Source organism: Carex rostrata, chromosome 22 (genome assembly GCF_964058835.1).
Source record: "Carex rostrata chromosome 22, lpCarRost1.2, whole genome shotgun sequence".
NCBI classification, from domain to species: Eukaryota; Viridiplantae; Streptophyta; class Magnoliopsida; order Poales; family Cyperaceae; genus Carex; species Carex rostrata.
Window position 1 is genome coordinate 3,807,872 of NC_135939.1, and position 23,693 is coordinate 3,831,564.

Genomic DNA, 23,693 nt, shown 5'->3' on the forward strand with positions numbered 1-23,693 from the left:
CCATCAAGATAGGGCACTAATTTGGTTTAAATAGCTAATCGGATTTAAATCCATTAACTCATCGGATAATAGATAAAAAACAATTCAACCCATAATTTTGCATATCTTCAATATATCCACAATTCATATTTTTTTAATATTTAACATAGCAATTCAAAAATAAATAAAAAATAGAATCTCTTAAAAAAATTCAATCCAAATGATAGAATTAAAAAAACGAAGCAAATAGTATAATATATGTACCTCTATTTTCTGAAAATAAGGTTTAATTAGTTCAAAATGAACTCAAGTCTACTCATAAGTTCACAAGTTGAATCCTAATTACCTTTAACTAGGACTCAACTCGGCTCATGATCCCTTTCATGTGCTTTTTTTATTTAAACCCAGTAGATCTAGAGTCAACCTAGCTTGTTAGCTGACTTGACCAAGCTAATATAAAATATTACCCATAGTCAACTAATCAATGTCAAAATGAGGTTGAATTGGTTGGTGGCTGATCGTACTTACCACCTTTCTGGCCTTCTGGGTTCGTTTTGATCGATGGAGAAGTTTTAGAGAGATGGAGAATTTTCTATAGACAGGGAGTCTCGTGTTCTGAATACTTTGTTGACTTGGAACATATCAACATGTACTGACTGATCTCATGTTATGGAAAAACACTCTTGGGCTATTAGAATATGAATCACAAATCTACACGTCCATCATTTTGATTATATAATCTTCTACAAATTACAGTACAACAAATGGTCATGCTTAATTAAAATATTAAAGATAACATATTAAATCTACACAAATTTATTGTCTGTACCATAAAATTAAATTTTCAAACAAATTAATATATTATATATAATACACCAGCTAATTTAGCTTGAGCTACTAGTTAAGATCAATTCGGAGGGGTGGGCGGGCAGACGCCATTGCCTGAGGGACCATGAGTGCACCCAGAGGAACCGGAAGAAGGTACATTTCCTTTAAGTGACTCGAAAACGAAAGGTAAACCATCTTTTTCTCCTCTTATAGGCCTCGCCTCAGATACATGCTGCAAACTAGTAGAACTAATCAGTAGCATGAAAAGCACTAGTTTCATTACTTGAGTTGCTTTTTCCATTTCACAATTCGTAGCTAGGAAACAAGTGAATTGCTACAATCAGTAATTATGTCACTGAGATGAGAGTGTGTTTTATTGGTTTTATCTATACTTTGATATTGATGAAGAAGCTTTAGAAATGTGGAAGCTTATTTATAGACAGGAAGCAGGCGTATCACAGGGTTTTAATTAATTTGCATGGTTAAACGCGCTATTTTCTTGCATTGAAATGGTCTATGTTATGAAAACTCCTTTTGACGGTCTGGTTGGTTTTATTTTGTTAAACACGGAAAACACGGATCAAGATATATCTAGTTCTCTACCGTCCAAAGAATGGTCATAACATAGCCACTCAAGTTACCATGCATAGCCCTGATTTGTTGTAAATTAAATCAAGACAATAATCATTTGAGAATGGGGTCAACCCCCTAACTTAAATACTTTTATTAACCGAATTTTTTATTTATACCATATTTCCAAAACAAATAAACCAAAAAAACTATGATTTTGAGAGAATTCAAAAAATAGCCAAGCTAATCATGTTAAAAATAAAATAGAAAGAATAATTTAGAAAGAATAATTAATAATTTAAACATGTTAAAAATAAAATAAAATAAAATAGATAAAACATCTTATAATTTAGATATACTAGAAGGATTACAAAATATTTTTTAGGTAGAATTTTTTCCGGTTGTAAAAAAAACTATTTTTTTGGTGTGTTAGTGAAAAAAAATTAAAATATTTTGTATCTGAATTATTTATCCCGGTTCAAAAGTCATGTCTAGTAAATAATATAAAAATTATTGTGTCCTTTCTATTTCTGAAAATTATTAAAATTATTAATATAAAATGTATCAAATTTGAGGTTTAATATGTGATGTCTAGGTCCGTTATAGCATTTGGCAGCCCTATGTTTTTGAGGCCGCAAATTGACTTAACGGTCTGGATAGTTTTGAAAATTCCCCTAAATTAAAGTGCTTTGGTTTATTTTCTTTTTTGAATATGGTGTAAATAAAAAATTCGGCTTATTAAAAATGCAAAGGTTCAATATATTATTAAATAAAGCATGTAGCTCAATGACTATATATGGAGCTAATAATAAAATTTCTCCAAACTGTGAGAAATTAGCTATAACATATCATGGAGTAGCGACTCTGATCCTCTTAACATGCCGTTCCATGTAAATACACAAACTTACCATGCACCATTTTTGCTCTAATATATAGGAAACTTTGTTTAGAATTATTCTGAACTTATGTTTAAACTGAAATTATATGAGATAAATAAAAAATAAATCAATTCAGTAATCACTATTTTTATATGATGAGACGAATAATCTTTTTATCTTCATATTTTGCCCCTCCTAAGTAAAATAACATATTTTCACATGCAGTATGTACCAATGTTGTAAAAAACGTCCATCTAGCTAGGCCGATTAGTCATTGGCAGTAACTAAACTATAATGGATTTTTCCAATTAATTGGCTGATTATTTCCGATTATGACCAATTATTCTCAATTATTTCTAATTAATCGATTGGTGGTACCCTGTCTATCCGACAACCGCATACCGTTATTTACAACACTGGTATGTGCCACGTCTAGTCTTCATATCAACGCATAATACATTATCATGTATATGTCCGTCTCTGCCCAAAGATGCTCACCACACATGTACTTCACCTGGCTCTTACCAGTATGAATGAGGGTGTTATATAAGACTCATCCCAAATTGCACATATTGTTTTTTTATAAGATGTAACTAATATACAAGATCACCCTATATATCATTATATACCATTATATTTTTACAAAGACAGTTTATTGCTTTCTGTTTGATCCCTTGTGGCAATGGCAAGTGCAGGCTAACCATTATAGACTTACAGTGAAATTACAAATTCTGATAGCCAAAGAAATATAGGCACAAAGAACAGTTTAATATTGTTACATACGTATACAATAAGATTTGTAGACGGTCTCTCAAATGGTTATAATTAATGAAAAGTTTTACGATTCGAGGAAACAAATTTGAGAGATTATATATTTAACCTTCAAATTAAAAAAAGTTTGAGAGATTAATATTATAGTCTAGTTATTATATATAGCAAAATGCATGCATATATATGTAATTGTCGTTATCACAATCCAATATATATATTAGATTTAATTTGTTACCAGAAGTCAAAACTGAATATTTAATATTTCCACATTGTAAAGTTGATCACCTGAAATTAAATTAGTCTAATATTTTTATGTTAAAAATGGCGAATTGAAGAAAAATTTAATATGATGTGGGGGTATAGAGGCAGGCTATAACTTCCGTACATTTAAAAATTGAGGATTCACAGCTTTCTCTTAAAATGAGATATTGAAGTCTAGAAGCTTTGACAGTATTTAGCTGAATCTACAAAACCAAACAATTGGTAATATGGAGTACAGCTAGATTTACTAATAAAAACTAAAAATGAGTACTAAAATTAGCATAGATTTTACTTATGCATAGGTCTCTGCCTCTGACCTAGCTAGTACGCTTGTGCTATTTTGATGATTCTGAATCTGAGACGACACAGGTCTTATTAGGTGCGGTGCAGCCCAAAAAAATACTAATTGTTCAATTAACAGATTTTTCAAAATTTTTTCATTTTTGATAAACGGGTCTCCACCTATCAAATTCCTCAATATAATCTTACCCAGTTATTATACAGCTGTGGAGATGTCCCGTTGAGGATATTGGCTATTATATTCACAATTAACATACCTAGTAGGCGTTAGATATAGTCCCTTTAGCACATTTTTGGGCATTAGATATGCGTCTCTTTCAGGCTTTCTAAGCCCCAGTTAAGTCAGCTTGTTAGCCGACCTCAGGACCAGCCTAATAGAAAGTCAATGTTAAAATGAGGTTGAATTAATCAGTCGCTCATGCTAGCTGTCCCGCGTGATGCAGAACTTCAAATTTCTAACCTTAAATTAAGTACAGTTTACCATGCAAAAGATATTAAAATTGACTCTCTCTTTTTTCCTGGTAATTAAGCGACCAGGCGCATAAAAGAAAATTGATTTTAACCATGCAAAAGTAGCTTAATTAATTAAAGGACCACATATATTCATAAATAAAATTGAAATATGATATATTTTTATGTTCGTGTTCAGAGGCGAGCCAAACTTCCAAGCTATGAGGGTCAAATACGAATTAGGATATGATGGAGGTATGATGGAGGTACAAAAATGGAGGTATTCATTTGAACACTTCTCATGCATATATGTATTTAGGGTATGTTTGGTTCGGTTGAGAATATGACATTTTGAAATTAGGCTATTCGGAATAGAGAATAGAGAATCTAATTAACTTGTTTGTCTAATTATTAAAATAGCATATTCTTACAAAAAGTGAGAATTAGTTATATACTTTAATAAGACAAATAACAATAGAGTTATTCTAGCTATTATTGTTTTGCAACCAAACATATTATTATATGTGTATCCATAGAGGAATAGTGATAACACTCTTTGCGAGGAAGTGAATAGTGTATTTTTGTTTTGTCAACTAACCAAACATATTTGTTACAATGCCATGGACAACAGGCGGGAGGAATATGACTTTTCAGTATATTCCATTTTCTATGTTATTTTATCCGTTTATTAGCTTTAACTTTTCTAGTTTAGGTTTATTTGACATTTCTTTCATTTTGTTTTTTAGCTCAAGTTAGTTTGAGTGACTCGTGTTTATTTTCACTTTATGCAACTACAAATCTTTTGTAATCGCAATTATCAATCAAATACGGGCTAGACCCTTATTTTTCCTCAAAAAAAAAAAAACTAGCCAAAATTTTATTTTTGTTTAGTAAAGCTCATGGAAAAAATTTCACATATATATACATATAGCAATTCATTAGGATAAAATTAGTTAACAACACCAATCTTTATGCGGATATTTTTCTTGGTAATTAATATAAATAGATAACAACGTAAATATGTTTAATAGTAAATATGCTTAACAGTGTTGGTATCTTTGTAGATTCTATTATTGGTAAATACAATATTTTTTAAAATAATAATTTATGTCGGCTTACCCTTGAGAATAGTCTTTTTTTTTACCCTCACAGATTCTTGTACTCGATATACTTTCATAGATACCATTATTAAACATCAAATTTCTTAATTATTAATATTTTAATTACTTCTTAGTACACTACATTTAGACATTTTGATCTTTTTATTCAGCATTACTAAATGTACTTACATTATTTTCCACTATTGTTTTAAAATTATTTAGTATCTACTTTGTCTTGACTTTACTTTCTAAATGCAAAGTATGATTCAACTTAAGTTTCAAACTTCAAAAGACCAGAAGTAGGGGTAGGAGTCAACCATGTGTATTACATGTATCAAGATTCTCAAGTCATTCATATCATACGCGGTTCAAGCAGAGAATTCAACCACGCTGCGATATGAACAAATTAACTTGGGTTATGGGATTGAAGTCCGAATGGAACAAGTAATGGAAGCCAGCTAATGGGAAGATGATGGTGCAATAGTACGCTTCCAATGGATATGGATCATGGGATTTCCTTTTTACCAGTGTTAAAATGGGCTGTACTATCCTGGAAATATAATGGACCGTGCAAACTAAATGCTTTTAGTAATGGGCCGTGCAAACTAATTGGGTATTGGGCCTAAAACTTTCATGTTTTCCATTTCCCATTTTTATTTTACCAGAGAGGCTTCGTAAGTTCTTCTCCGCTTGCGTCTCTGACTTGTTCTGTGGGTTCCGGCTGCTGGCTTCTCTCCTCTTGTGACTGTCAGTAACATCTCTCTCCTCTTGTGTGTCATTGTGTATCACCAATTTAGTGAATTTATAATTTTATTGCGCATCAAACTTTTTTTTTTCTTCCAATATTTGTGCTGACATGCTCAGATTTGATTCTCAACAAAGGTACTTCTATTTTATAAATTATAATTGTGTTGACTCCTGCCTCCCACTTAACTGGGATTTCCCCTTTTATAACCATCCCTCTCTCCTCCAGTCTCAGGCGTACAAATACAAAGTACTTAAATTTATTGCATTGTTCAGAGAAGTGACTATATTTCTAATTGTTGTGTAAGATTTGGGAAAAAGGGCCACTGATTCGAGTTTTAAGTCATCTGTTAGTATTCTTTGTTGTCTTTTGTCACCGTAAGGCCTTTTTTTTGTGAATTGTAGTACTAACTGGTTATGTCTATCTTATAGACTGAGAGGAAATGAAAATAGTCGGCTCCAATCATGCTTTGCTGTATACCAGAACTGGAGCTTCTCGCATGTTATAACGGAGGAAAAAAAAACAGAAAAATTAATATGGAATTTACTGTCCAAGTCCAGTTGTCAGACATTATATTTTCATTAGGCTCCCAGACCCATTATCCTTTCTTCTATTATGCAAGGATGACAGCAAATACAGGGTTTATACATGCTTGCTTGCTTGATCAAATCTATTAAATTTGAGAGGGTCTGAGTTATATTATTTTTTTTCAGTAGATCAAATGAATGAAGAAATTCTTCACACTGGTGGGTGCCATTGCAAAAAGATCAGGTGGGAAGTGAAGGCCCCAGCAAGTGTAGTTGCATGGAAATGCAACTGCACAAACTGCTCCATGCGGGGTAGCACAAATTTTGTAGTGCCTTCTTCAAAGTTCAAGCTAATTGAGGATTCCAGTGATTTCATCACTGCTTACACCTTTGGCACTCACACAGCCAAGCACACATTCTGCAAGGTTTGTGGCATTACCTCCTTTTATACACCTAGATCAAATCCTGATGGAATTTCAGTTACGGTAAATTGTGTGGATCCCGGGACAATTTCTCATGTTGAGTTTAGGTACTATGATGGGAGAAATTGGGAGAAGTCATATGATAAGACGTCCATTTCTTCTTGTTCAAAAGAGGCCAATTGATGTTCTTTTTAGATTGTTTTGCTACTATCAGAAGTACCATGAAGCTTATCGTGGTATCTGTAACTGGATTTTGCTGTTCTGTATGTACTATTTAATTTCATTGGTAGTTTTTCTTTTACGAACTCCAACAACTTGTAATATGTATTTGCATTCGTGAATCAAATTAAGATGGTCTTTTTAAGATTTCTCACCAAGGCATTACAAATAAACATCCTCTCAAATTCATAATATCTACAAATTTTTGTTGTTGTCACCGAATAATCCCAACATCTTATATATCTCTCATGCTCTCAAGTTCATAATGGTCCTTATTCTTTTCTCGTACAGTGTTATGAGTTATCATGACTTGAACGTTAGGAACAAGGGAATATTGTAATTGTAATCTTCAATATTTGTATTCATACTCTTCTATCTTATTATACAAACGATGGTATAACAACGTATTTTTCTTTTCATAATATTTGTTAGTAAAATCCTTCAATAATTTTCATTATATATAGATATTGTTACATTTAAAAATTAAGGATTGACATTTGCTGGTATTTAGCTGTTACGATGATAAGTCTAGAAATTTACAGAGCTCAAACTATAAAACCAAACAATTGGTAATGGAATACAGCTAGATTTATTTATTGCAACCTAAACAAGTAAATCATTTTTTTTTTTTTTAATTTCCTTCTCCGACATACCCGTTTACATGGTTCTTCTGAAATAATTGTGTATATAATCCTTGCTATCATACACGGTTATCTCTGATCATGTGTAAATACTTCTTTAGCGGTTTTATAATTGTATAGCAATCATATTTTCATGATTTTTTTTTGTCATTTTACTATTTCTTGATAAAATTTACAGATGATTTTAAATGGATACTTGGTGGTGTTACTTATTAGTTTGGCATTTGCATTAGAAAATAAAAGCAATAACAAGCTATTTATGGATTTTCTTTAAGATGTTAATAACTTCCTTTCACATAGATAATAAATTAATATGTAATGCATGAATATCAAGTTTACACCATAATTAAAGAGCTTTAAATAAGAGTAAACTAGGTGTCAAAAGAAAAAGTTTTTTTCAGGACTCAATAATATAATTATTGCTCTCAAAATAGCTCCTTCTCCTTTACATGTACGTGTGTCGTTGCTTGCAGTTGTCCAGCTAGCTATTGCATGCAAGCATATATAGCTATTGAATGTATGCATATATGGATCCCAATAGTCCCTTGTAGTAGAAATTATCCATGAAGACATGCATGTATGTCGAGAAATAAAGAAACATAACCAACAATTCCTTCTCGTTATCATTATTTTTTATAAAAATGAAAAAAGCGGCAACATGCATTACCTAGTTCATTATTCTTCTATGGTTACAATAAATAAACTAACACGTGCATCTGTACTTAAGCCTATGTTAAAACACAGAACAATTTATTATCCGTAAGCACCGTGTGGAGCTTATTTAACATAAGTAATATCGACTAGTTGATCAACTTGAGCTCCGTACTCAATCAATTATGTCCGTATGAGGAATAGCACAGCTATACATATAGGAAAGGCTTAACGGGTCTGTTTTATGTTATTGGATCCGTTATGAAGATTAGTTAGAGCTATTGATTGTAATTAGAGCAAAGGTCTATAAATAGATCTGTAAAACAATAGGGGGGCCCCTCTAATTCAAAAGAGACCATGAATTTGACATAAAAAGACATAAAGTATGGAAAGAATCAACCAACCTCTGGATTTTATGGGTGTAAAAATCCAAGTTACCTACACCATGTCACGGCAAGCCCATCCCGCTGATGATTTTCCCTTTTTTCTTTTTTCACAGGTAAAAACATATCAAAAGAATTCCTATCCATAAGGAGGAGAAAGAAAAGGGAGTGGTGACCTCCATCGCTGGTTTGAGTCATTTATAGATACCTGTTCTATCAAAGTTTTCTTATTTTAATCTATATTTATAGTTGTATTGATTATAAAAATAAATAAAAAAGACCATAGGTTGTAACTAACACGATCCTTCCTTGTTTATTCGTGTTTTTAATAATTCTATTATTTTGATTCTTGTTTATGTTGATGATCAGAAGTGAATTCAGGATTTTGATTAGGAGTAAGTACAAAATATTGATAAGAGTGTAATTTTTTTTTTCTCCTAGCAAATCAGAGCAGAATAGCGACTAGGGATCTAAAAAGATCATGGCATGACCAAATACATCACACCATGATATGGTTCCATCACGACACATGTGTCAGTTACGTTCTGTGACCATCTTTCAAAAATTGGGCACGACAAGGCACATCACACAAAAGATTTGGTCACGGCACGACATATCGTCACATGTAATTAGGACTATTAGATCTTGATCGAATTGTGAATCTTAAATTAGATAACATAAATTATAAAAAAAGAAAAAGGTAAACGTGATAAATGTAACCGATCACGTTTGGACACGTCACGTGTGATCACAGCATGATTAATGTGTTGTGACCGTTTACGTGCCATGACCATACTTTCAAATTTTATCATGACACAACATGTGATCCAAGTTACGGTGTGACTAATCACGGCACGGTACATATTTATATCCTTAGAAGATGTATGCTACTAAGTGGAGTAACGAGTCGAAATATGCCTTTTTTACGCAAATCAGTTTGGACTGACTTTCTTTTCTACGTAATTTTCTTCTTAAATTAAATTCAGGGGTAGGCATTATATCTATTCAGAAGTAGGCACAAGTATAAAATAACACTGGATCTAAAAAAAATTCTGAATCCAGGAGTAGACACTTTGCCTACCCCTAACCCTTCTTGAGTCCACCCATGTTGATGACATTATTAATTATTACGGGTTCTAACCATTCTCTTGTTATATCTCTTATTAGTGATCTTACTTTTAGGTTTACACTTAAAGATCTTGGTCACCTACACTTTTTTTTGGGCATTCAAGTATCTTCCACTTCACATGGCATTCATCTTTCGCAACCGAAATATATTCATGATCTTCTTGTTCTATCCAAGATGGATGGCTCAAAACCGTGTTCTACACCATGCACACCCGGCCACACCCTCTCCAAATTTGATGGCTCTCCTATGGCCGAACCCCATATATATCGTAGCATAGTAGGGGCTCTCCAATATTCCACCATCACACGATCGGATATCACATATGTGATCAACAAGGCATCGCAATTCATGCATGCTCCCACTAATGAGCATTGGGGTGCGGTCAAAAGAATTCTTCGTTATTCACGGGTATTATTTCTCATGGCATTCACCTTCATGCGTCATCTTATTTTGAGCTTCATGCATATTCCGATGCCGATTGGGAGTGTTGCCCTGATGATAGGCGCTCCACTACCGGTTTTTGTGTGGTCCTTGCATCCAACTTGCTTTCTTGGGGTTCTAAAAAGCTATAACGCTATTAACCATTTTTCTTTGATAATGATTATAAATAGCTAGGTATGGTTGCGTTATAGCTGCGCTATAGCTTTTTTGGACCTTAAAAGCTATAGCGCTATAATCGCTTTTTTTAGAACCTTGATATATATATATATGTGTGTGTGTTGGCTATTCTACTTCCATAAGCATATGTGGATATATGTTTATAACTTATTTTTGCATTTTCAATGTCTGAATGGTCAATCTAAAGCGCTCAACATGTTCTCCATGTTAATATGTGCTTGGAGACCAAATTTTATATTTTTTTTGAATTTTTTTACTATTTTTTCAGAATTTTTCAAAACAAGATTTTTCATATGTTTTTTATACTGTTTTTCCGAATTTTTCATTTTTTTTATACTGTTTTGGAAAAATTTTACTACTTTTTTAGATAGGTAGAAAATCAAATATCTGAATGGTACAGAATTTTTTAGATCAAGTGATTTTCTACATATCTAAAAAAATAGTGAAAATTTTTCAAAAAATGTAAAATTTGGTCTCCAAACACATTAATATGGAGAACAAGATGAACGGTATCAACCGTTTGGATTTTGAAAACTTGAATATTGAGCCTTAGCACCATAGGTCTCTATGCAACTCATAGCACCTTAGCCTTAATATATATATATATATATATATATATATATATATATATATATATATGGGTAAGGCTACGCTACTTTGCAAATTAAACGAGTTGTTTTAATTCGCACTCATATCTCTAATTTCGAAGTCCAAATAGCCGATCCAAACCGTTAGATGTTTAATCTATATTAAAATGTGCTTGGAGACCAAATTTTATAAATTTTGAATTTTTTTTACTATTTATTAAAATGGTTTGAAAATCGTTGTTTTTATTAAAATTCTGCACCATTAAAAGTATATGTTACAGTGTCTGTGTCCGTATCTGACACTTCTAACATAAGTTTAGTACGGACACATTTTAGAATTTATAAATATGTTAAATTTCGTGCACGTGTTATTTAACGGCCTTATATAAATTGTGCCCCAATAACAATTAAATAAAAAGTATATGTTAGATGTCCATATATATATAAATATATACTGATCAGAGTTCTATTTTTCTCATTTAATTTCACTTTTAAAACATAGTTTCAAGAATAGTATGATTTGTTATATTTTCAATTTAACATTTTATTAAATGGAGATAATTAAACAAGGTTACAGGCTGTAAATACTTTTTTGCAATCTTAATACAATCGTTAGTATGCATATGACCTGTTAAGCTTAAAAGAAAAAAGAATAATTCTTAAATAAGTTCCTTTCTATTAGAACAAAAATGGTGCATCAAGACCTACCAGACACTATACATGATCCGATGGTTGACATTATGTTTTTCCTTTCAAAATTTTGCAACAAATCAGGGCTATGCTAGCTTACAGCATACAGGGTCAATATCTTGGAACATCGATCGACCCCGATTGAACCAATTCATTGTATCCTACTTGGACCTTGAATCAATGGAACAATCTGTGTTTGGACGGTAAGGGGATATGTTGAACCGTGTTAGGAAAAGTCCATAATTCAAACAACAGGACCGTGAAAACAATTTTTCATACCATGAGACCGTTTCATTAATGCAAAGTAACGACCACGTAATTAACCATGCAAAAACCCAGTGATATGCCTGCTTCCTGCCTATAAATAGGCTTTCACCTCTATAAAGATTCTCCACCAATCAAACTAATATTAAACCAATCAAAACACACTCCCGTCTCAGTGATATATATATACCAACTGATATATTGTTGCATCTTGTTTCCTAGCTACCAAGTTAAATGGAAAAAGCAACTCTAGTAATGAAACTAGTGTTTTTCATGCTACTGATTAGTTCTACTAGTTTGCAGCATGTATCTGCGACAAGGCCCATAGGAGGACACAGAGATGACTTACCTCCGATTTTCGAGTCGCTTAAAGGAACTGTACCTTCTTCCGGTGCCTCTGGGTGCACTAGTGGCCCCTTAGTCAATGGCGTCTGCCCGCCGAGCCCTCACTAGTCGCTCCAATTGATCTAGCTAGCAGCTCGAGTTTAATTAGCTGGTGTATTAATTATAATTTGTTTAAATAAATTCTATGGTGCTTACGGACAATAAAATTAATAGTGTAATCATATATGTAATTTGTTAATTAGTTTTTTAATTAATTAATTAATCATATACTGATTATTTTTTACTAGTTACTGTAATTTGTAGAAGATTAATTAAATGAATGGATTTGTTGTTTTTTTTTTTGCTCTCTTGCAGAACTGAGACTTCTGATCTAGATAATTATGAATCATTCCCGAATTATACCCGAATTATTCCCGAATCCAGAATTTTTGACCTCGCCGAACCTGAGCCCAAATAATTCATTTGTCACTGTACTCAAGACAACAATGTTGCCCTTGGCCACTAATTAAGACCAAAGGCTGATTGATCAATGATTTAATATAACTTATTTTGTAAGGTGATTTATGGAAAAAAAAAAAAAAAAAAATTAGTAAAGCCCGTAGGCATGCATGCACACTACATTCCAATTTACTGCATGCTGAATCAAACCCTTATCCTTCTGTGGAAGGACTAAAGCTTTTATCAGCTGCTCTATGTAACAGTGGCTAAGGGACCATTTTCATTTGTAGTAAACTAGCAGCATATATATTTGCATTTCTTGACACGAATATGTTACTCGCGACAAACCATAATTTGATCGGTTGGAATTTATAATAAGAAACCTGAAAAGGGATTTGTTAATTACAAAATAAAAGAAATAGACATTTATATGACGGGACACAAAAATGCAACCATTTTATACATCTGTATGTATAGCAACGATATATACCCATGCAAATTTCAGGCAGTTAATTAAGAACTTAAATCTATGTTTTATATATTTAACGTTGCAAATTCGAATTTTAAATAATCAATACGTACTAAAATGAAAAATGAGCTTCAATGGTAAAATTGATATGTTTGAAATTCCTGTCGTGCAAAGTGCCAACATACACAAATTTGGTAAAAGTTGAAAAATCATTCGTAGGAATGTTCATCGTTTACCGGTCCATATAATTTTTGAACTTAACTTATCAACTATCAAGTCCAAGTAGCCAGTAGGGGGTAGGAGTCAACCATGCGTACAACATGTATCAAGTAGTCCTGGTTACAAAGACCAGAAGTGTCCATTTCAATATCAACACCATTTCAGAATTCAATTCATTCATATCATACGCGGTTCAAGCCGAGAGAATTCAACCACACTGTGATACGAACAGATTAACTTGGTATAGCAACAAGTCTGGTCCGATTGAAGTCAAAATAGAACAAGTGATGGAAGCCAGCTAATGGGAAGGTGATGGAGCGGTTCCAATGGGATGGGATCGTCTCCTTACCAGTGTTAAAATGGGCTGTACTATCATGGAAATATAATGGGCCGTGAAATTAAATGTTTTTTGTAATTGGGCCGTTGGCCTTAAACCTTCCTATTTTCCATTCACCATCTTTAATTTACCAGTGACTAGGAATGCGTATCCTCTGCATTAACTCAAAAAGGGAATCTTTTGAGTTAATGAATGTAAACGGTCTGATTTTAAACGGAGCCAATCCGCCACTTGCTTATAACATTTGGGGTATTTCAATATTAGTGCAAATCTAGTCTGCATGAATTTTAAAACAGATCGGACGGTTGAGATTCATTAACTGAAAAGATTTCCTTTGAGTTAATGCAGAGGATACGAATTCGAGGTTTCTAAGTTCTCCTCCGTTTGCGTCTCTGAGTCGTTCTCTACTTCTCTGGGTTCCGGCTGCTGGCTTCTCTCCTCTTGTGACTGTCAGTAAGATCTCTCTCTCTCTCTCTCTCTCTCTCTCTCTCTGTGCATTGTTTTTTGGATGGTTTGCTGTTTTTCCTCAATCGTGCTGTCTGATTCGATAAAGGTATTTCAAGTATCTTCGGTAATCAAGTTTGGATAAAATTGGGATTTAAACTCCTTCAGATAGCTATTTCCAAATAGTACTTGTAAATTCATTTCTGTGTCTGAGCTATCGTCTATTTTGTTCCAATCCTTGTGGATGCTCCCAAGAGCCTAATTTTGCTACCAATTTCAGATTTGTGGGAGATTTAGCAATAAGTAAACATATTAGGACAGTACAGAGAAGTTGCGGTTATCACATCCATTTCCTTTCTCCTTCTTCTTTTCTGAAGCGTTATAATTGACAAAAGTTTATTTGGCATATGATTTGGTTGAAGATTTGACAAGATAGTTTTATTTTGTTGTAACATAACTTGTCAAATAATGCAAGTATTCTAATATTTCACCTTTCTGTTCTTAAAGATTTTTAATCCTATTTAATGTACAGAGGGATAAGATAAAATTGCTCGTAATTAAATCACAATCTTTCGGTAGAAACAATGAGTACTGAAGTTATTCACACTGGGGGATGCCACTGCAAGAGCGTGAGATGGCAAGTTGAGATGCCACCAAGTGTGGTTGCATTGGAATGCAACTGCTCTTACTGCTCCATGAGGGGTACCGTGGGCGTCGCTGTACCTTCTTCCAAATTCAAACTCACTGGAGACTCCAGTAACTTCATCTCCACCTATTCATTCGGTACACAAACTGCTAGGCACACATTTTGCAAGGTGTGCGGCATCACTTCTTTTTATACACCAAGATCAAATCCTGCTGGAAAGGCAGTTACTGTGGTTGTTAATTGCGTGGATCCTGGGACCATTTCTCATGTTGAGATTAGGCACTTTGATGGGAAAGATTTTGAAAAATCATACGAGCGCCTTTCTCACAGAGAGTCAAAGTAGCAGGAACAGGAACTGTAGCAAACAGATTTGTACCTGTCCCTGTTGAGATATAACTAAGTAGTCATTTTGCAATTTAATATGATGTAAAACAGTAAAGGGGCCATCCCCATCAGCTTTGTGTTGTAATAAAATAAGAAAAACTAAACAACGATTGTCTTGTTTATATTTGTGTATCACCAGAGCAGGTTGTAATGAATTTATAATTTTATTGCACATCAAACTTTTTTTCTTCCCAATTTGTGCTGACATACTCAGATTTGATTCTCAACAAAGGTACTTCTATTTTATAATTGTGGTGACTCCTGCCTACCACCTAACTGGGATTTCCACTTTTATAGCCATCCCTCTCTCCTACTCTCAGATGCACAAATACAATGTACTTAAATTTATTGCATTGTTCAGAGAAGTGACCGTATTTCTATTTGTTGGGTGAGAGTTGGAAGAACGAGCCACTGATTCGGGTTTCTATGAGCCATCTATTAGTCTTCTTTTCTTTTCTTTTTTTTTCTTATTGTCACCATAAGGCCTCTTGTGAATTATAGTACTAACTGGTTATGTCTATCTTATAGACTGAGAGTCTCAAAAAATAGTCGGTTCCTATCATACTTTGTTGTATACCAGAACCTGGACTTTCTCGCATGTTATAATGGAGGAAAAGGAAATAGAAAGCATTTAATATGGAAATTACTATCTACCTCTAGGTTCTAGAGGCAGCTGAATATCTTGGAGAAGGTCCAGTCCAGTAGTCAAACATTATTACCATAGTGAAATGACAGTTTACCAAAAGCCGTCTGATACAACTAAAATACTTTACCAATTGAGATAACCCAGATCAAAGTCATGCTGTTCAGTTTTCATCAGTAGGCTCCATGACCCATTATGAATTCAGGTTTATACATGCTTGCTTGCTTGATCAGATCTATTAAATTTGGGAGGGTTTTGAGTTATTTTATTTTTTTCAGTTGAACCAATGAATGAAGAAATTCTTCACACTGGTGGGTGCCATTGCAGAAAGATCAGGTGGGAAGTGAAAGCACCAGCAAGTGTAGTTGCATGGATCTGCAACTGCACAAACTGCTCCATGCGGGGTAACACACACTTTATAGTACCTTCTTCAAAGTTCAAGCTAATGGAGGACTCCAGTGATTTCATCACTACTTACACCTTCGGCACTCACACAGCCAAGCACACATTCTGCAAGGTTTGTGGCATTACCTCCTTTTACACACCTAGATCAAATCCTGATGGAATTTCAGTTACAGTAAATTGTGTGGATCCCGGGACAATTTCTCATGTTGAGTACAAGTACTATGATGGGAGAAACTGGGAGAAGTCATATGATCAGACGTCAATTTCTACTTGTTCAAAAGAGGGCTGAATTGATGTTATTTGTTTGTTTGTTTTGGTACTACCACTGGTACCATGAAGCTTGTTGTGGCATCTGTAACTGAATTTGGCTGTTCTATGCGTACCGTTTAATTTCATTGGTGGTTTACTTTTGAAATTTTTCTTTTATGAACACTGACAACTTTAATATGTATTTGCTATTGTAAATACAATTGAGATTTCTGTTTAAATTTGATATTACAAGTATAAAAATATGCTAGTATTCATTATTACAACTTGTATATTTCTCATTCTCTCAAGTTCATAACAGTCCTTATTTTTCTTTCATACAATGTTATGACTTGAAACATTGGGAACAAGGGAATTTGTAATTCCAATCTTCAATAATTGTATTCATATTAAATAGTTGGGTGGTTTTACCCTAACTTTTACTCAAATAAAATATTTGTATTTATATTTTTCTTGAAGGGAATTTTGTAATTGTAGTCTTCATTGTATTCATATTTTTCTATTTTCTAATACAAACGATGGTATAGCAACGTATTTTTCTTTTCATAATATTTTTTAGTCAAATCCTTCAATAATTTTCAATATAGATATTGTTAGTCCCAGTTCCCAAAGTTTGTAGATTTTTTTTCTGATTTTTGTCCTGTGTTCTCCACTCTAATTGGTCATTGTACAAACCATTTTATATATGTAAATTTTTTAAATTAGTAGATGAGAATAGATAAAAGAATAGTGATTTTTCTTTTAGTGCAAAAATGTTACTATTCAGATTAGTAAAACGACCAGGGCTGTGCTTGTGTTGGAAATCGGTTGCCAGGTGCTACTATATAAATAATGTATAAATTTTCACTCTCATTTTGAATTTTTAATTATAAGTCTATTTCAAAAAAAAAAATTTATTTGGAACAAGTTATTCGGTGTTTAGTTGTGTTAGGATAATGAGAATAGAGAATCAAACTTGTTTATCTTATAAGAATAAGTTATTCACACAAAAAATTAGAACAAACTATTCTAATTAGATAAATATCAATTTTACTATTCTAGCTATTCTAAGATTACAACTAAACGTACCCAAATAGTTCAAACCTACTTAAATAACTAATGTGGGACTAAATGTCAAGATTGAACCGGACATCAATTTTTTTATTATACAAATTACAACAAAAAATTTTACAGTATATTAGTCTAATTATTTTGTGTACAATTTTTTTATTATTTAAAAAAAAATTTTGAAAATAAATTAAGATTTTTCACAACTAATTTTACGGTACAACTAAACACTTATTTAATACATTCCTATAATCCTGTGAATATCTGTATATGGGTTCCTATTTTTTTTCAAAAATAAGCTTCCGTCTCGTCAAATCTCATTATATGTATATATGTAATTCTGTAACAAATTAACAGAACCTAAATATTGTTTGCATCGCTTGATTTATTTTACCAATAGTTTAAAAAAGACATGTTAACAATCACCTAAGATCAGTTCATTTTGGACTAGCCTATTAATACAGGCGCGCCATGTGTCCTTCATATATGGGACAAATGTCTAATTCAGTGTGAATCGCTCCTGCCATTGCTAAAGACGTGGCATGAATTTATTCTATTGATTGGCAAGCCGCCTGACCAATAAAAATGCTTTAATAAACCGAGTTTAAAACTGTGTGGATTCACAATTATATCATCATCTTTGTTTTATTTAAGTATATAGTTTTTTTCGGACTCTTCTTAATCAAGTAATGTTGTCAAATCTAAAATAACTGGATTATTAACTCAGTTCTCCATATACTACTGTTGAAATGTTTGAAATAATAAAACGTTAATGCATGATACAAAGTTACAAACACAGCTAAGAAGAAGTGGCGGAGCTACTATGTAACAGGGGTAGGCAATTGTATACTTTTGGAATTTTAAAATCGAATATGAAGTAGTATAAATATGTTAGTCTGTCTACTCTTGAAAATTAAATTGCCTACTCATGTCCTTTAATAATTCCATATTGTAATCCAATTAAATGAATTAAATTGCAAATTGCGACTGATAATTGACTAAAATTGTTGAGTGTTAATGTTTTCTTGATTCCTGTTTAAATATGATTTAGAAACTGGTGAGATTGATTAAAATAATTCAAGTATGTAAGTTAATTTTGCCCACTGACTCGGTAATTCGAATTTTTTTGTCCACCCCTGATTTAAATCCTGACTATGCCACTGCCCAAAAGCCAATCAGTATTAACTCAGTTCTCCATACATGGAAGGCTTTATATTATTCGTAAAACCTAAGCCTTACTCAAGTAATATTGTCAAATCTAAAATAACTGGATTATTAACTCAGTTCTCCATACATGCTACTGTTGAAATGTTTGAATAATAAAACGTTAATGCATGATACAAACACAGCCCAAAAGCCAATCAGATAGGTTACGGACATTAAAAAAACTTGGATGCTCCGAGAGATCTCCCTTCTTAATTTGGTTTTGTAAATTTTAGTGCAAAACAGTGGTTGTGAATTGTGATTACTTATTTGCACCTAGAAATTGTGTAGGGAGCCCCTTCTTAGATAAGCTAAAAAAGCTAATGCTCCGAGAGATTACAAATGGTAGAAAACGAAAAAAACAAAATGATTGAGATAACTCAGAGATAGGGCTGCTAATGATTAAGGTTCGGCTCAAATTCGGCTCGGCTCAATGAGAGAAGCAAAATGATTCGGCTCACTATTAATAGAAAAAAGCTCAACTCGGCTCGGCTCATGTAAGTACTTGGCTCGACTCAGCTCGGCTCATGTAAGCACTTGGCTTGACTCGGCTCGTGAGCTCGCGAGCTGGCTCATATTACTTGTTAAAAAAATGATCATTTAACTATTTTAAATAAATGATCGAAGTGGAATAGAGATATTTTTGTGACTTTAAATTACATGTTGAAAAACTTCGATTATTTTTTAAAGAAATGATCTAGGGTATTTTTTAGTTTCAAGTCTGATTCGTTATGAAATATTGAGCCGCTCAACTCATTGATTCGCGAGCCAGCTCAACTCATTAGCAGCCCTACTCAGCGACCTGGATTTTTGTTCAAGTGGCTATGACAATGTTCTTTTTTTGTAAAATTATCACAAGTCTGAAATTTAATTAGAGGATTTCTTAAGCTCACGAGTCTGAAATCCGAAATCCTAAAAATATTTTCACTAAAAATTATACTAGCACAGTAGCACTTACAAATTACAATGTTTTCTTCGAAAAATATTGCCAGCTCCATCGCATGTGCAGTACTACGTGCCTAGTTTTAACATACTAAATTAATGAACTGTTGTCAAAATATGCAGCTCTACATGCGTAAATAACACACAAACATTTCATATATTGAAAGAAACATCTACTTTGCTAATAGTAGAGTAACTTTTAATTTGTAAGAAGGAACTTTCCTGAAAGTTTCTTAGTACAATTAAGCTAAAACTACCAAAAATATTATTAATATCCAAAAAAAATACAAAATTTTCAAATTTACATCAATTTAAAAAAAAAATTAGAAAATGCTTAATAAGAAAAATTATTTTGCGAATCCAGAGCCTGAATCCGCAGAATAAACTTTCTGATCCAGAAATATTATTTTTGGTAAATAAATTACTATAAATAGAATTTTTTATTTTAATTAAATAGATAATAAGCATAAATTATATACACATTCAATCCAGTTTTTATTATAAAATAACAACAAATATCTTGTATTTTGAATATAAAGTGACTAGAATACACTTAAAATCAAGTTACTGCGTTTGCTTGGCTTTACAGTGCAGGAAATGATAAAAAATGAAGAAAAAGACTCCCAGCGCGGACACACTCACCGCCAGTACAGACGCACTCAGCACTTAGACGAATTTCCTGCATTTCAGCACTTCACAAAAAAAATCCGAGCCTAATGCGTCCGCAGTCATAGCCAATGCGGGTCAACCCATCCGCACTTAGTACTTAGCCGATTTTTGCAAGTTTCAGATTCTTCAGCAAAAGAGAAAAGTCCGAGACTAGTGCGGTCGCACTATGATCCAGTGCGGACGCACTCAGAGAAATACGCAGAATTTTCAAGAATTTAAATAAGTTGGAACCAGTGCGGATCAGATCACCCGCACTCACCACCAGTGCGGACGCACTAGACCCGCAAACAGCCAGAAATACACATTTTCTATTTTTAGCACACCAAGAACGCGTTTTAAGAGCTAAATTTAGACATGACAGTCTGGGAAACAATGCAAAGATAACACCCACTAACCCCACATTCTAGCCTCTAAATTGGGTATGGTCATTAGCTATAAAAGGGGGGGGGGGGGGGGGGTTCATTCCCATTCATGGCATCAATCTCATCTCTCTCATCATCCCTTGGTGCATGTCCATTTCCATTAAATACAGCGGAAAATCTGTAGAAATTCTCAAAGTTCCGAAGGTTTTTCAAGGAAGGAGAAGAAGAAGATCCGAGCAAGATTTCGACAAGATTGAGGTTTTTGATTTGATAAATGGTGTAATCATTTTTTTCTTATTTTTGCCAAACTTTATAATGGATCTCTCCAAAAGAGAGTATATGATTTACTCTCTAGGAGTTTAGGTCAATGCATGAACTTGTTTAATTTTATCTTATTCGGTTATATGTTTTTATTATGATTGTTTTATGGAATTTGATTGTTAATTTTTGTGATTTATCATTTGTGTTGATTACATAGTTTAGTACTTGAAATCGATCAAGTCCTGTGTTGGATTCGAAAGAACCAATATTGCTATGATGAAAGGAGAGTACCAAATTATGAACACAAATATCTTAGGATTTGGATTAGAAGCGACCGTACTTTGATATCCAAACCGGAACTATAGAAATTAAAGGTTAGGGTTTGGTGAAGAACGACCGTGAAGTCAAACCCTTACTTAGGACACCTAGATTGATTAAGTATTGATATATATTTTGTATGCATGAGCGTTAAATATCCCTTTAGGATGGTGACAGCCCTAAAATTCGAGGAACATTAACCCCCCGCACCAAAATACTTGTATCAATAATTAGTTGAAATAGGCTAACAAGAGCTTAATAGGTCTAGATAGCTAGGGTGAAGAACAACCGTGAAGTCCGAAACTATCTAGGCACGTTATTAATTCACGACCGTGACCCTTTTTAACACTTTAGGTTAAAAACCTCATCAAATCATACATGAATTTAAACAATATCAAATACATAAAATTAGCAAGGGATTGTAGACCGAATGCCCCTAGATCTCCTCAAACTTTAAAGCAAACTAATATTTCTTTTCTTTGTTTTTATTTTCATTTATTGTTTAAAACTCCTTTCTTCCGGGTATTGAACCCAAATTTAGGATTGATAGAACAACTCCCCCCCCCCCCCCCCCAATTTCTACTTTATTGCACTTTACTTTCCTTATTTATCTGAAATTAATTGTTTAAGTTTAAGCTAAGTATCTAAACATACTCCCTGTGGTACGACACCCTAAGTACTACATTGATCGATTGTGCGCTTGCAACTAATCTTTCTTTGGGTATTAAAGGTAATAAATTTAAAGACAAAAAGAGTAGACATAAAGCACAATTTCATATACTAAAAATAATAGTCTTTACTTTAAAAATTTATTTCAATTTTTTTGTTTTTGTTGTGTTATTAGTTGATTCTCACAATTTGTTTTCTCTTGTGCGAGCTCTCATCCCGAGAAGATAGAAGGACAATGGCAAAATTCCACAACTATGAAACCTACCTATGGCACGACCACCAATACCAAAACAATTTTTTTTCAAACACCTACAATTTTGATTGGAAAGACCATCTGAGTTTTTATGACCAATATCATGAAAATCAAGAATCATCTCAATTATCCGAGTTAGAAAGAAAGATTGCTGACTTAGTTTCCGCCCAAAACAACTTTGTGATTGAACAAAATGACATGGTCCTCAAATCTTTGAGAGCATTGAACGCCAAAGTGGAGTCTCTCATTGAACAACTTGCAACCATGTCATCGTTACGCCAATATAACAAACTCCCAATCAAACCGGAAAGCAACTCAAGGGAGCACGATAATGCCGTAGCCATGGAAGTCAAAATTATGCACGAAGGGCGAAACTGGCAGGTCGAGCAAATCGAGAAAGAATCTCCGGAAAAGAAAGGTGAATCTCAAAAGAGGCAAGAATCCGACGAATCTCAAAAGAATGAAGGTAAATTCTCACAAAGGAATGCGAATCTACAAAGAAGGAAAGGTATATCCCACCTCAAAAAAAGGAAAAGTAAAACCCTCCTCTTAAATCTATTTCATTTGCATAAGATTCAGTTGGACTAAATCTAAATGATCAAATTGACAATTTTGCAAACCAAATAAGGCAACCAAAAATTGAAGAATGCCTCTAGAACTTCTCAATTCTTAAAAACAACCAAGATTCTATTTTACTTTCTTTTTTTTTACTTTAATTGTTTCAAAACTCTTCCTCCGGATATTGAACTTGGACTTAGGATTGTTAGAACACCCCCCCCCCCTCCCATTTAATTATACTTTCTTGCACAAATCTAAAATGAATCAATAGAGTTAAAGACTAGTATTTTTCGATTTTCCTGTGGATCGATACCTAAAGTACTATAAAAATAGATTGTGTGCTTGCATACGACCAATCATTGAGTATTTTAGGTTTATAAATTTAAAAGTCTAAAGAGTATAAAAACAAGCATAAAATTCTATACTTAAAATACTCAACAATAGAAGATGTTATGTTTTTTTTTTTTTTCTATTGAAGTACTAGAAATATTTTTATATATATTTTTTTAAAATAGATGGAATACTATATAACTAAATTTATTAGAAATATTGTGACAAATAATCCGGATCAATATTTTTCAAGCTGGATTTTTTGTGTGTTGCTGGAAAAAAAAATGTTTTCAATCTGAGTTATTGATCCCAGTTCAAAAGTCAATTCTGGATAAATAAATAAATTATTGTGGTCCTTTTTTCTAGTATTCCAATTCTAACATACTTTATCTATTTTGAAAAAAAAATTGACATCATTCGAGAGAGCCAAAATGTCAAATCAATTTTTTTTCAAAAAATAGATGGAGTATC

The 23,693-nt window shown here is 33.1% G+C and overlaps 1 protein-coding gene and 2 pseudogenes across 9 annotated transcripts; all 3 read left to right on the plus strand.

Annotated features, from left to right (window-relative positions):
* Positions 1–5,784: 5,784 nt before the first annotated feature.
* On the plus strand, positions 5,785–7,204 carry LOC144574194 (uncharacterized; annotated as a pseudogene). 2 transcript variants are annotated; one of them, XR_013518140.1, is made up of 2 exons: positions 5,785–5,884; positions 6,596–7,204. The product of XR_013518140.1 is annotated as an uncharacterized LOC144574194, transcript variant X1 (transcript). The 2 variants fall into 2 exon arrangements; XR_013518141.1 differs by lacking the exon at positions 5,785–5,884 and adding an exon at positions 5,923–6,019.
* On the plus strand, positions 6,814–16,853 carry LOC144574195 (uncharacterized). Of its 6 annotated transcripts, none has more exons than XM_078324089.1 (2): positions 6,814–6,834; positions 16,217–16,853. In XM_078324089.1, the coding sequence occupies exon 2, from the start codon at positions 16,225–16,227 to the stop codon at positions 16,630–16,632; it is 408 nt and encodes a 135-aa protein (XP_078180215.1). In that variant the 5' UTR covers positions 6,814–6,834; positions 16,217–16,224; the 3' UTR covers positions 16,633–16,853. The 6 variants fall into 6 exon arrangements, with proteins under 6 accessions (XP_078180215.1, XP_078180212.1, XP_078180210.1 ...); XM_078324086.1 differs by lacking the exon at positions 6,814–6,834 and adding an exon at positions 14,197–14,274; XM_078324084.1 differs by lacking the exon at positions 6,814–6,834 and adding an exon at positions 14,199–14,270.
* On the plus strand, positions 14,850–15,503 carry LOC144574196 (uncharacterized; annotated as a pseudogene). The gene has a single exon (XR_013518142.1). The product of XR_013518142.1 is annotated as an uncharacterized LOC144574196 (transcript).
* Positions 16,854–23,693: the final 6,840 nt, after the last annotated feature.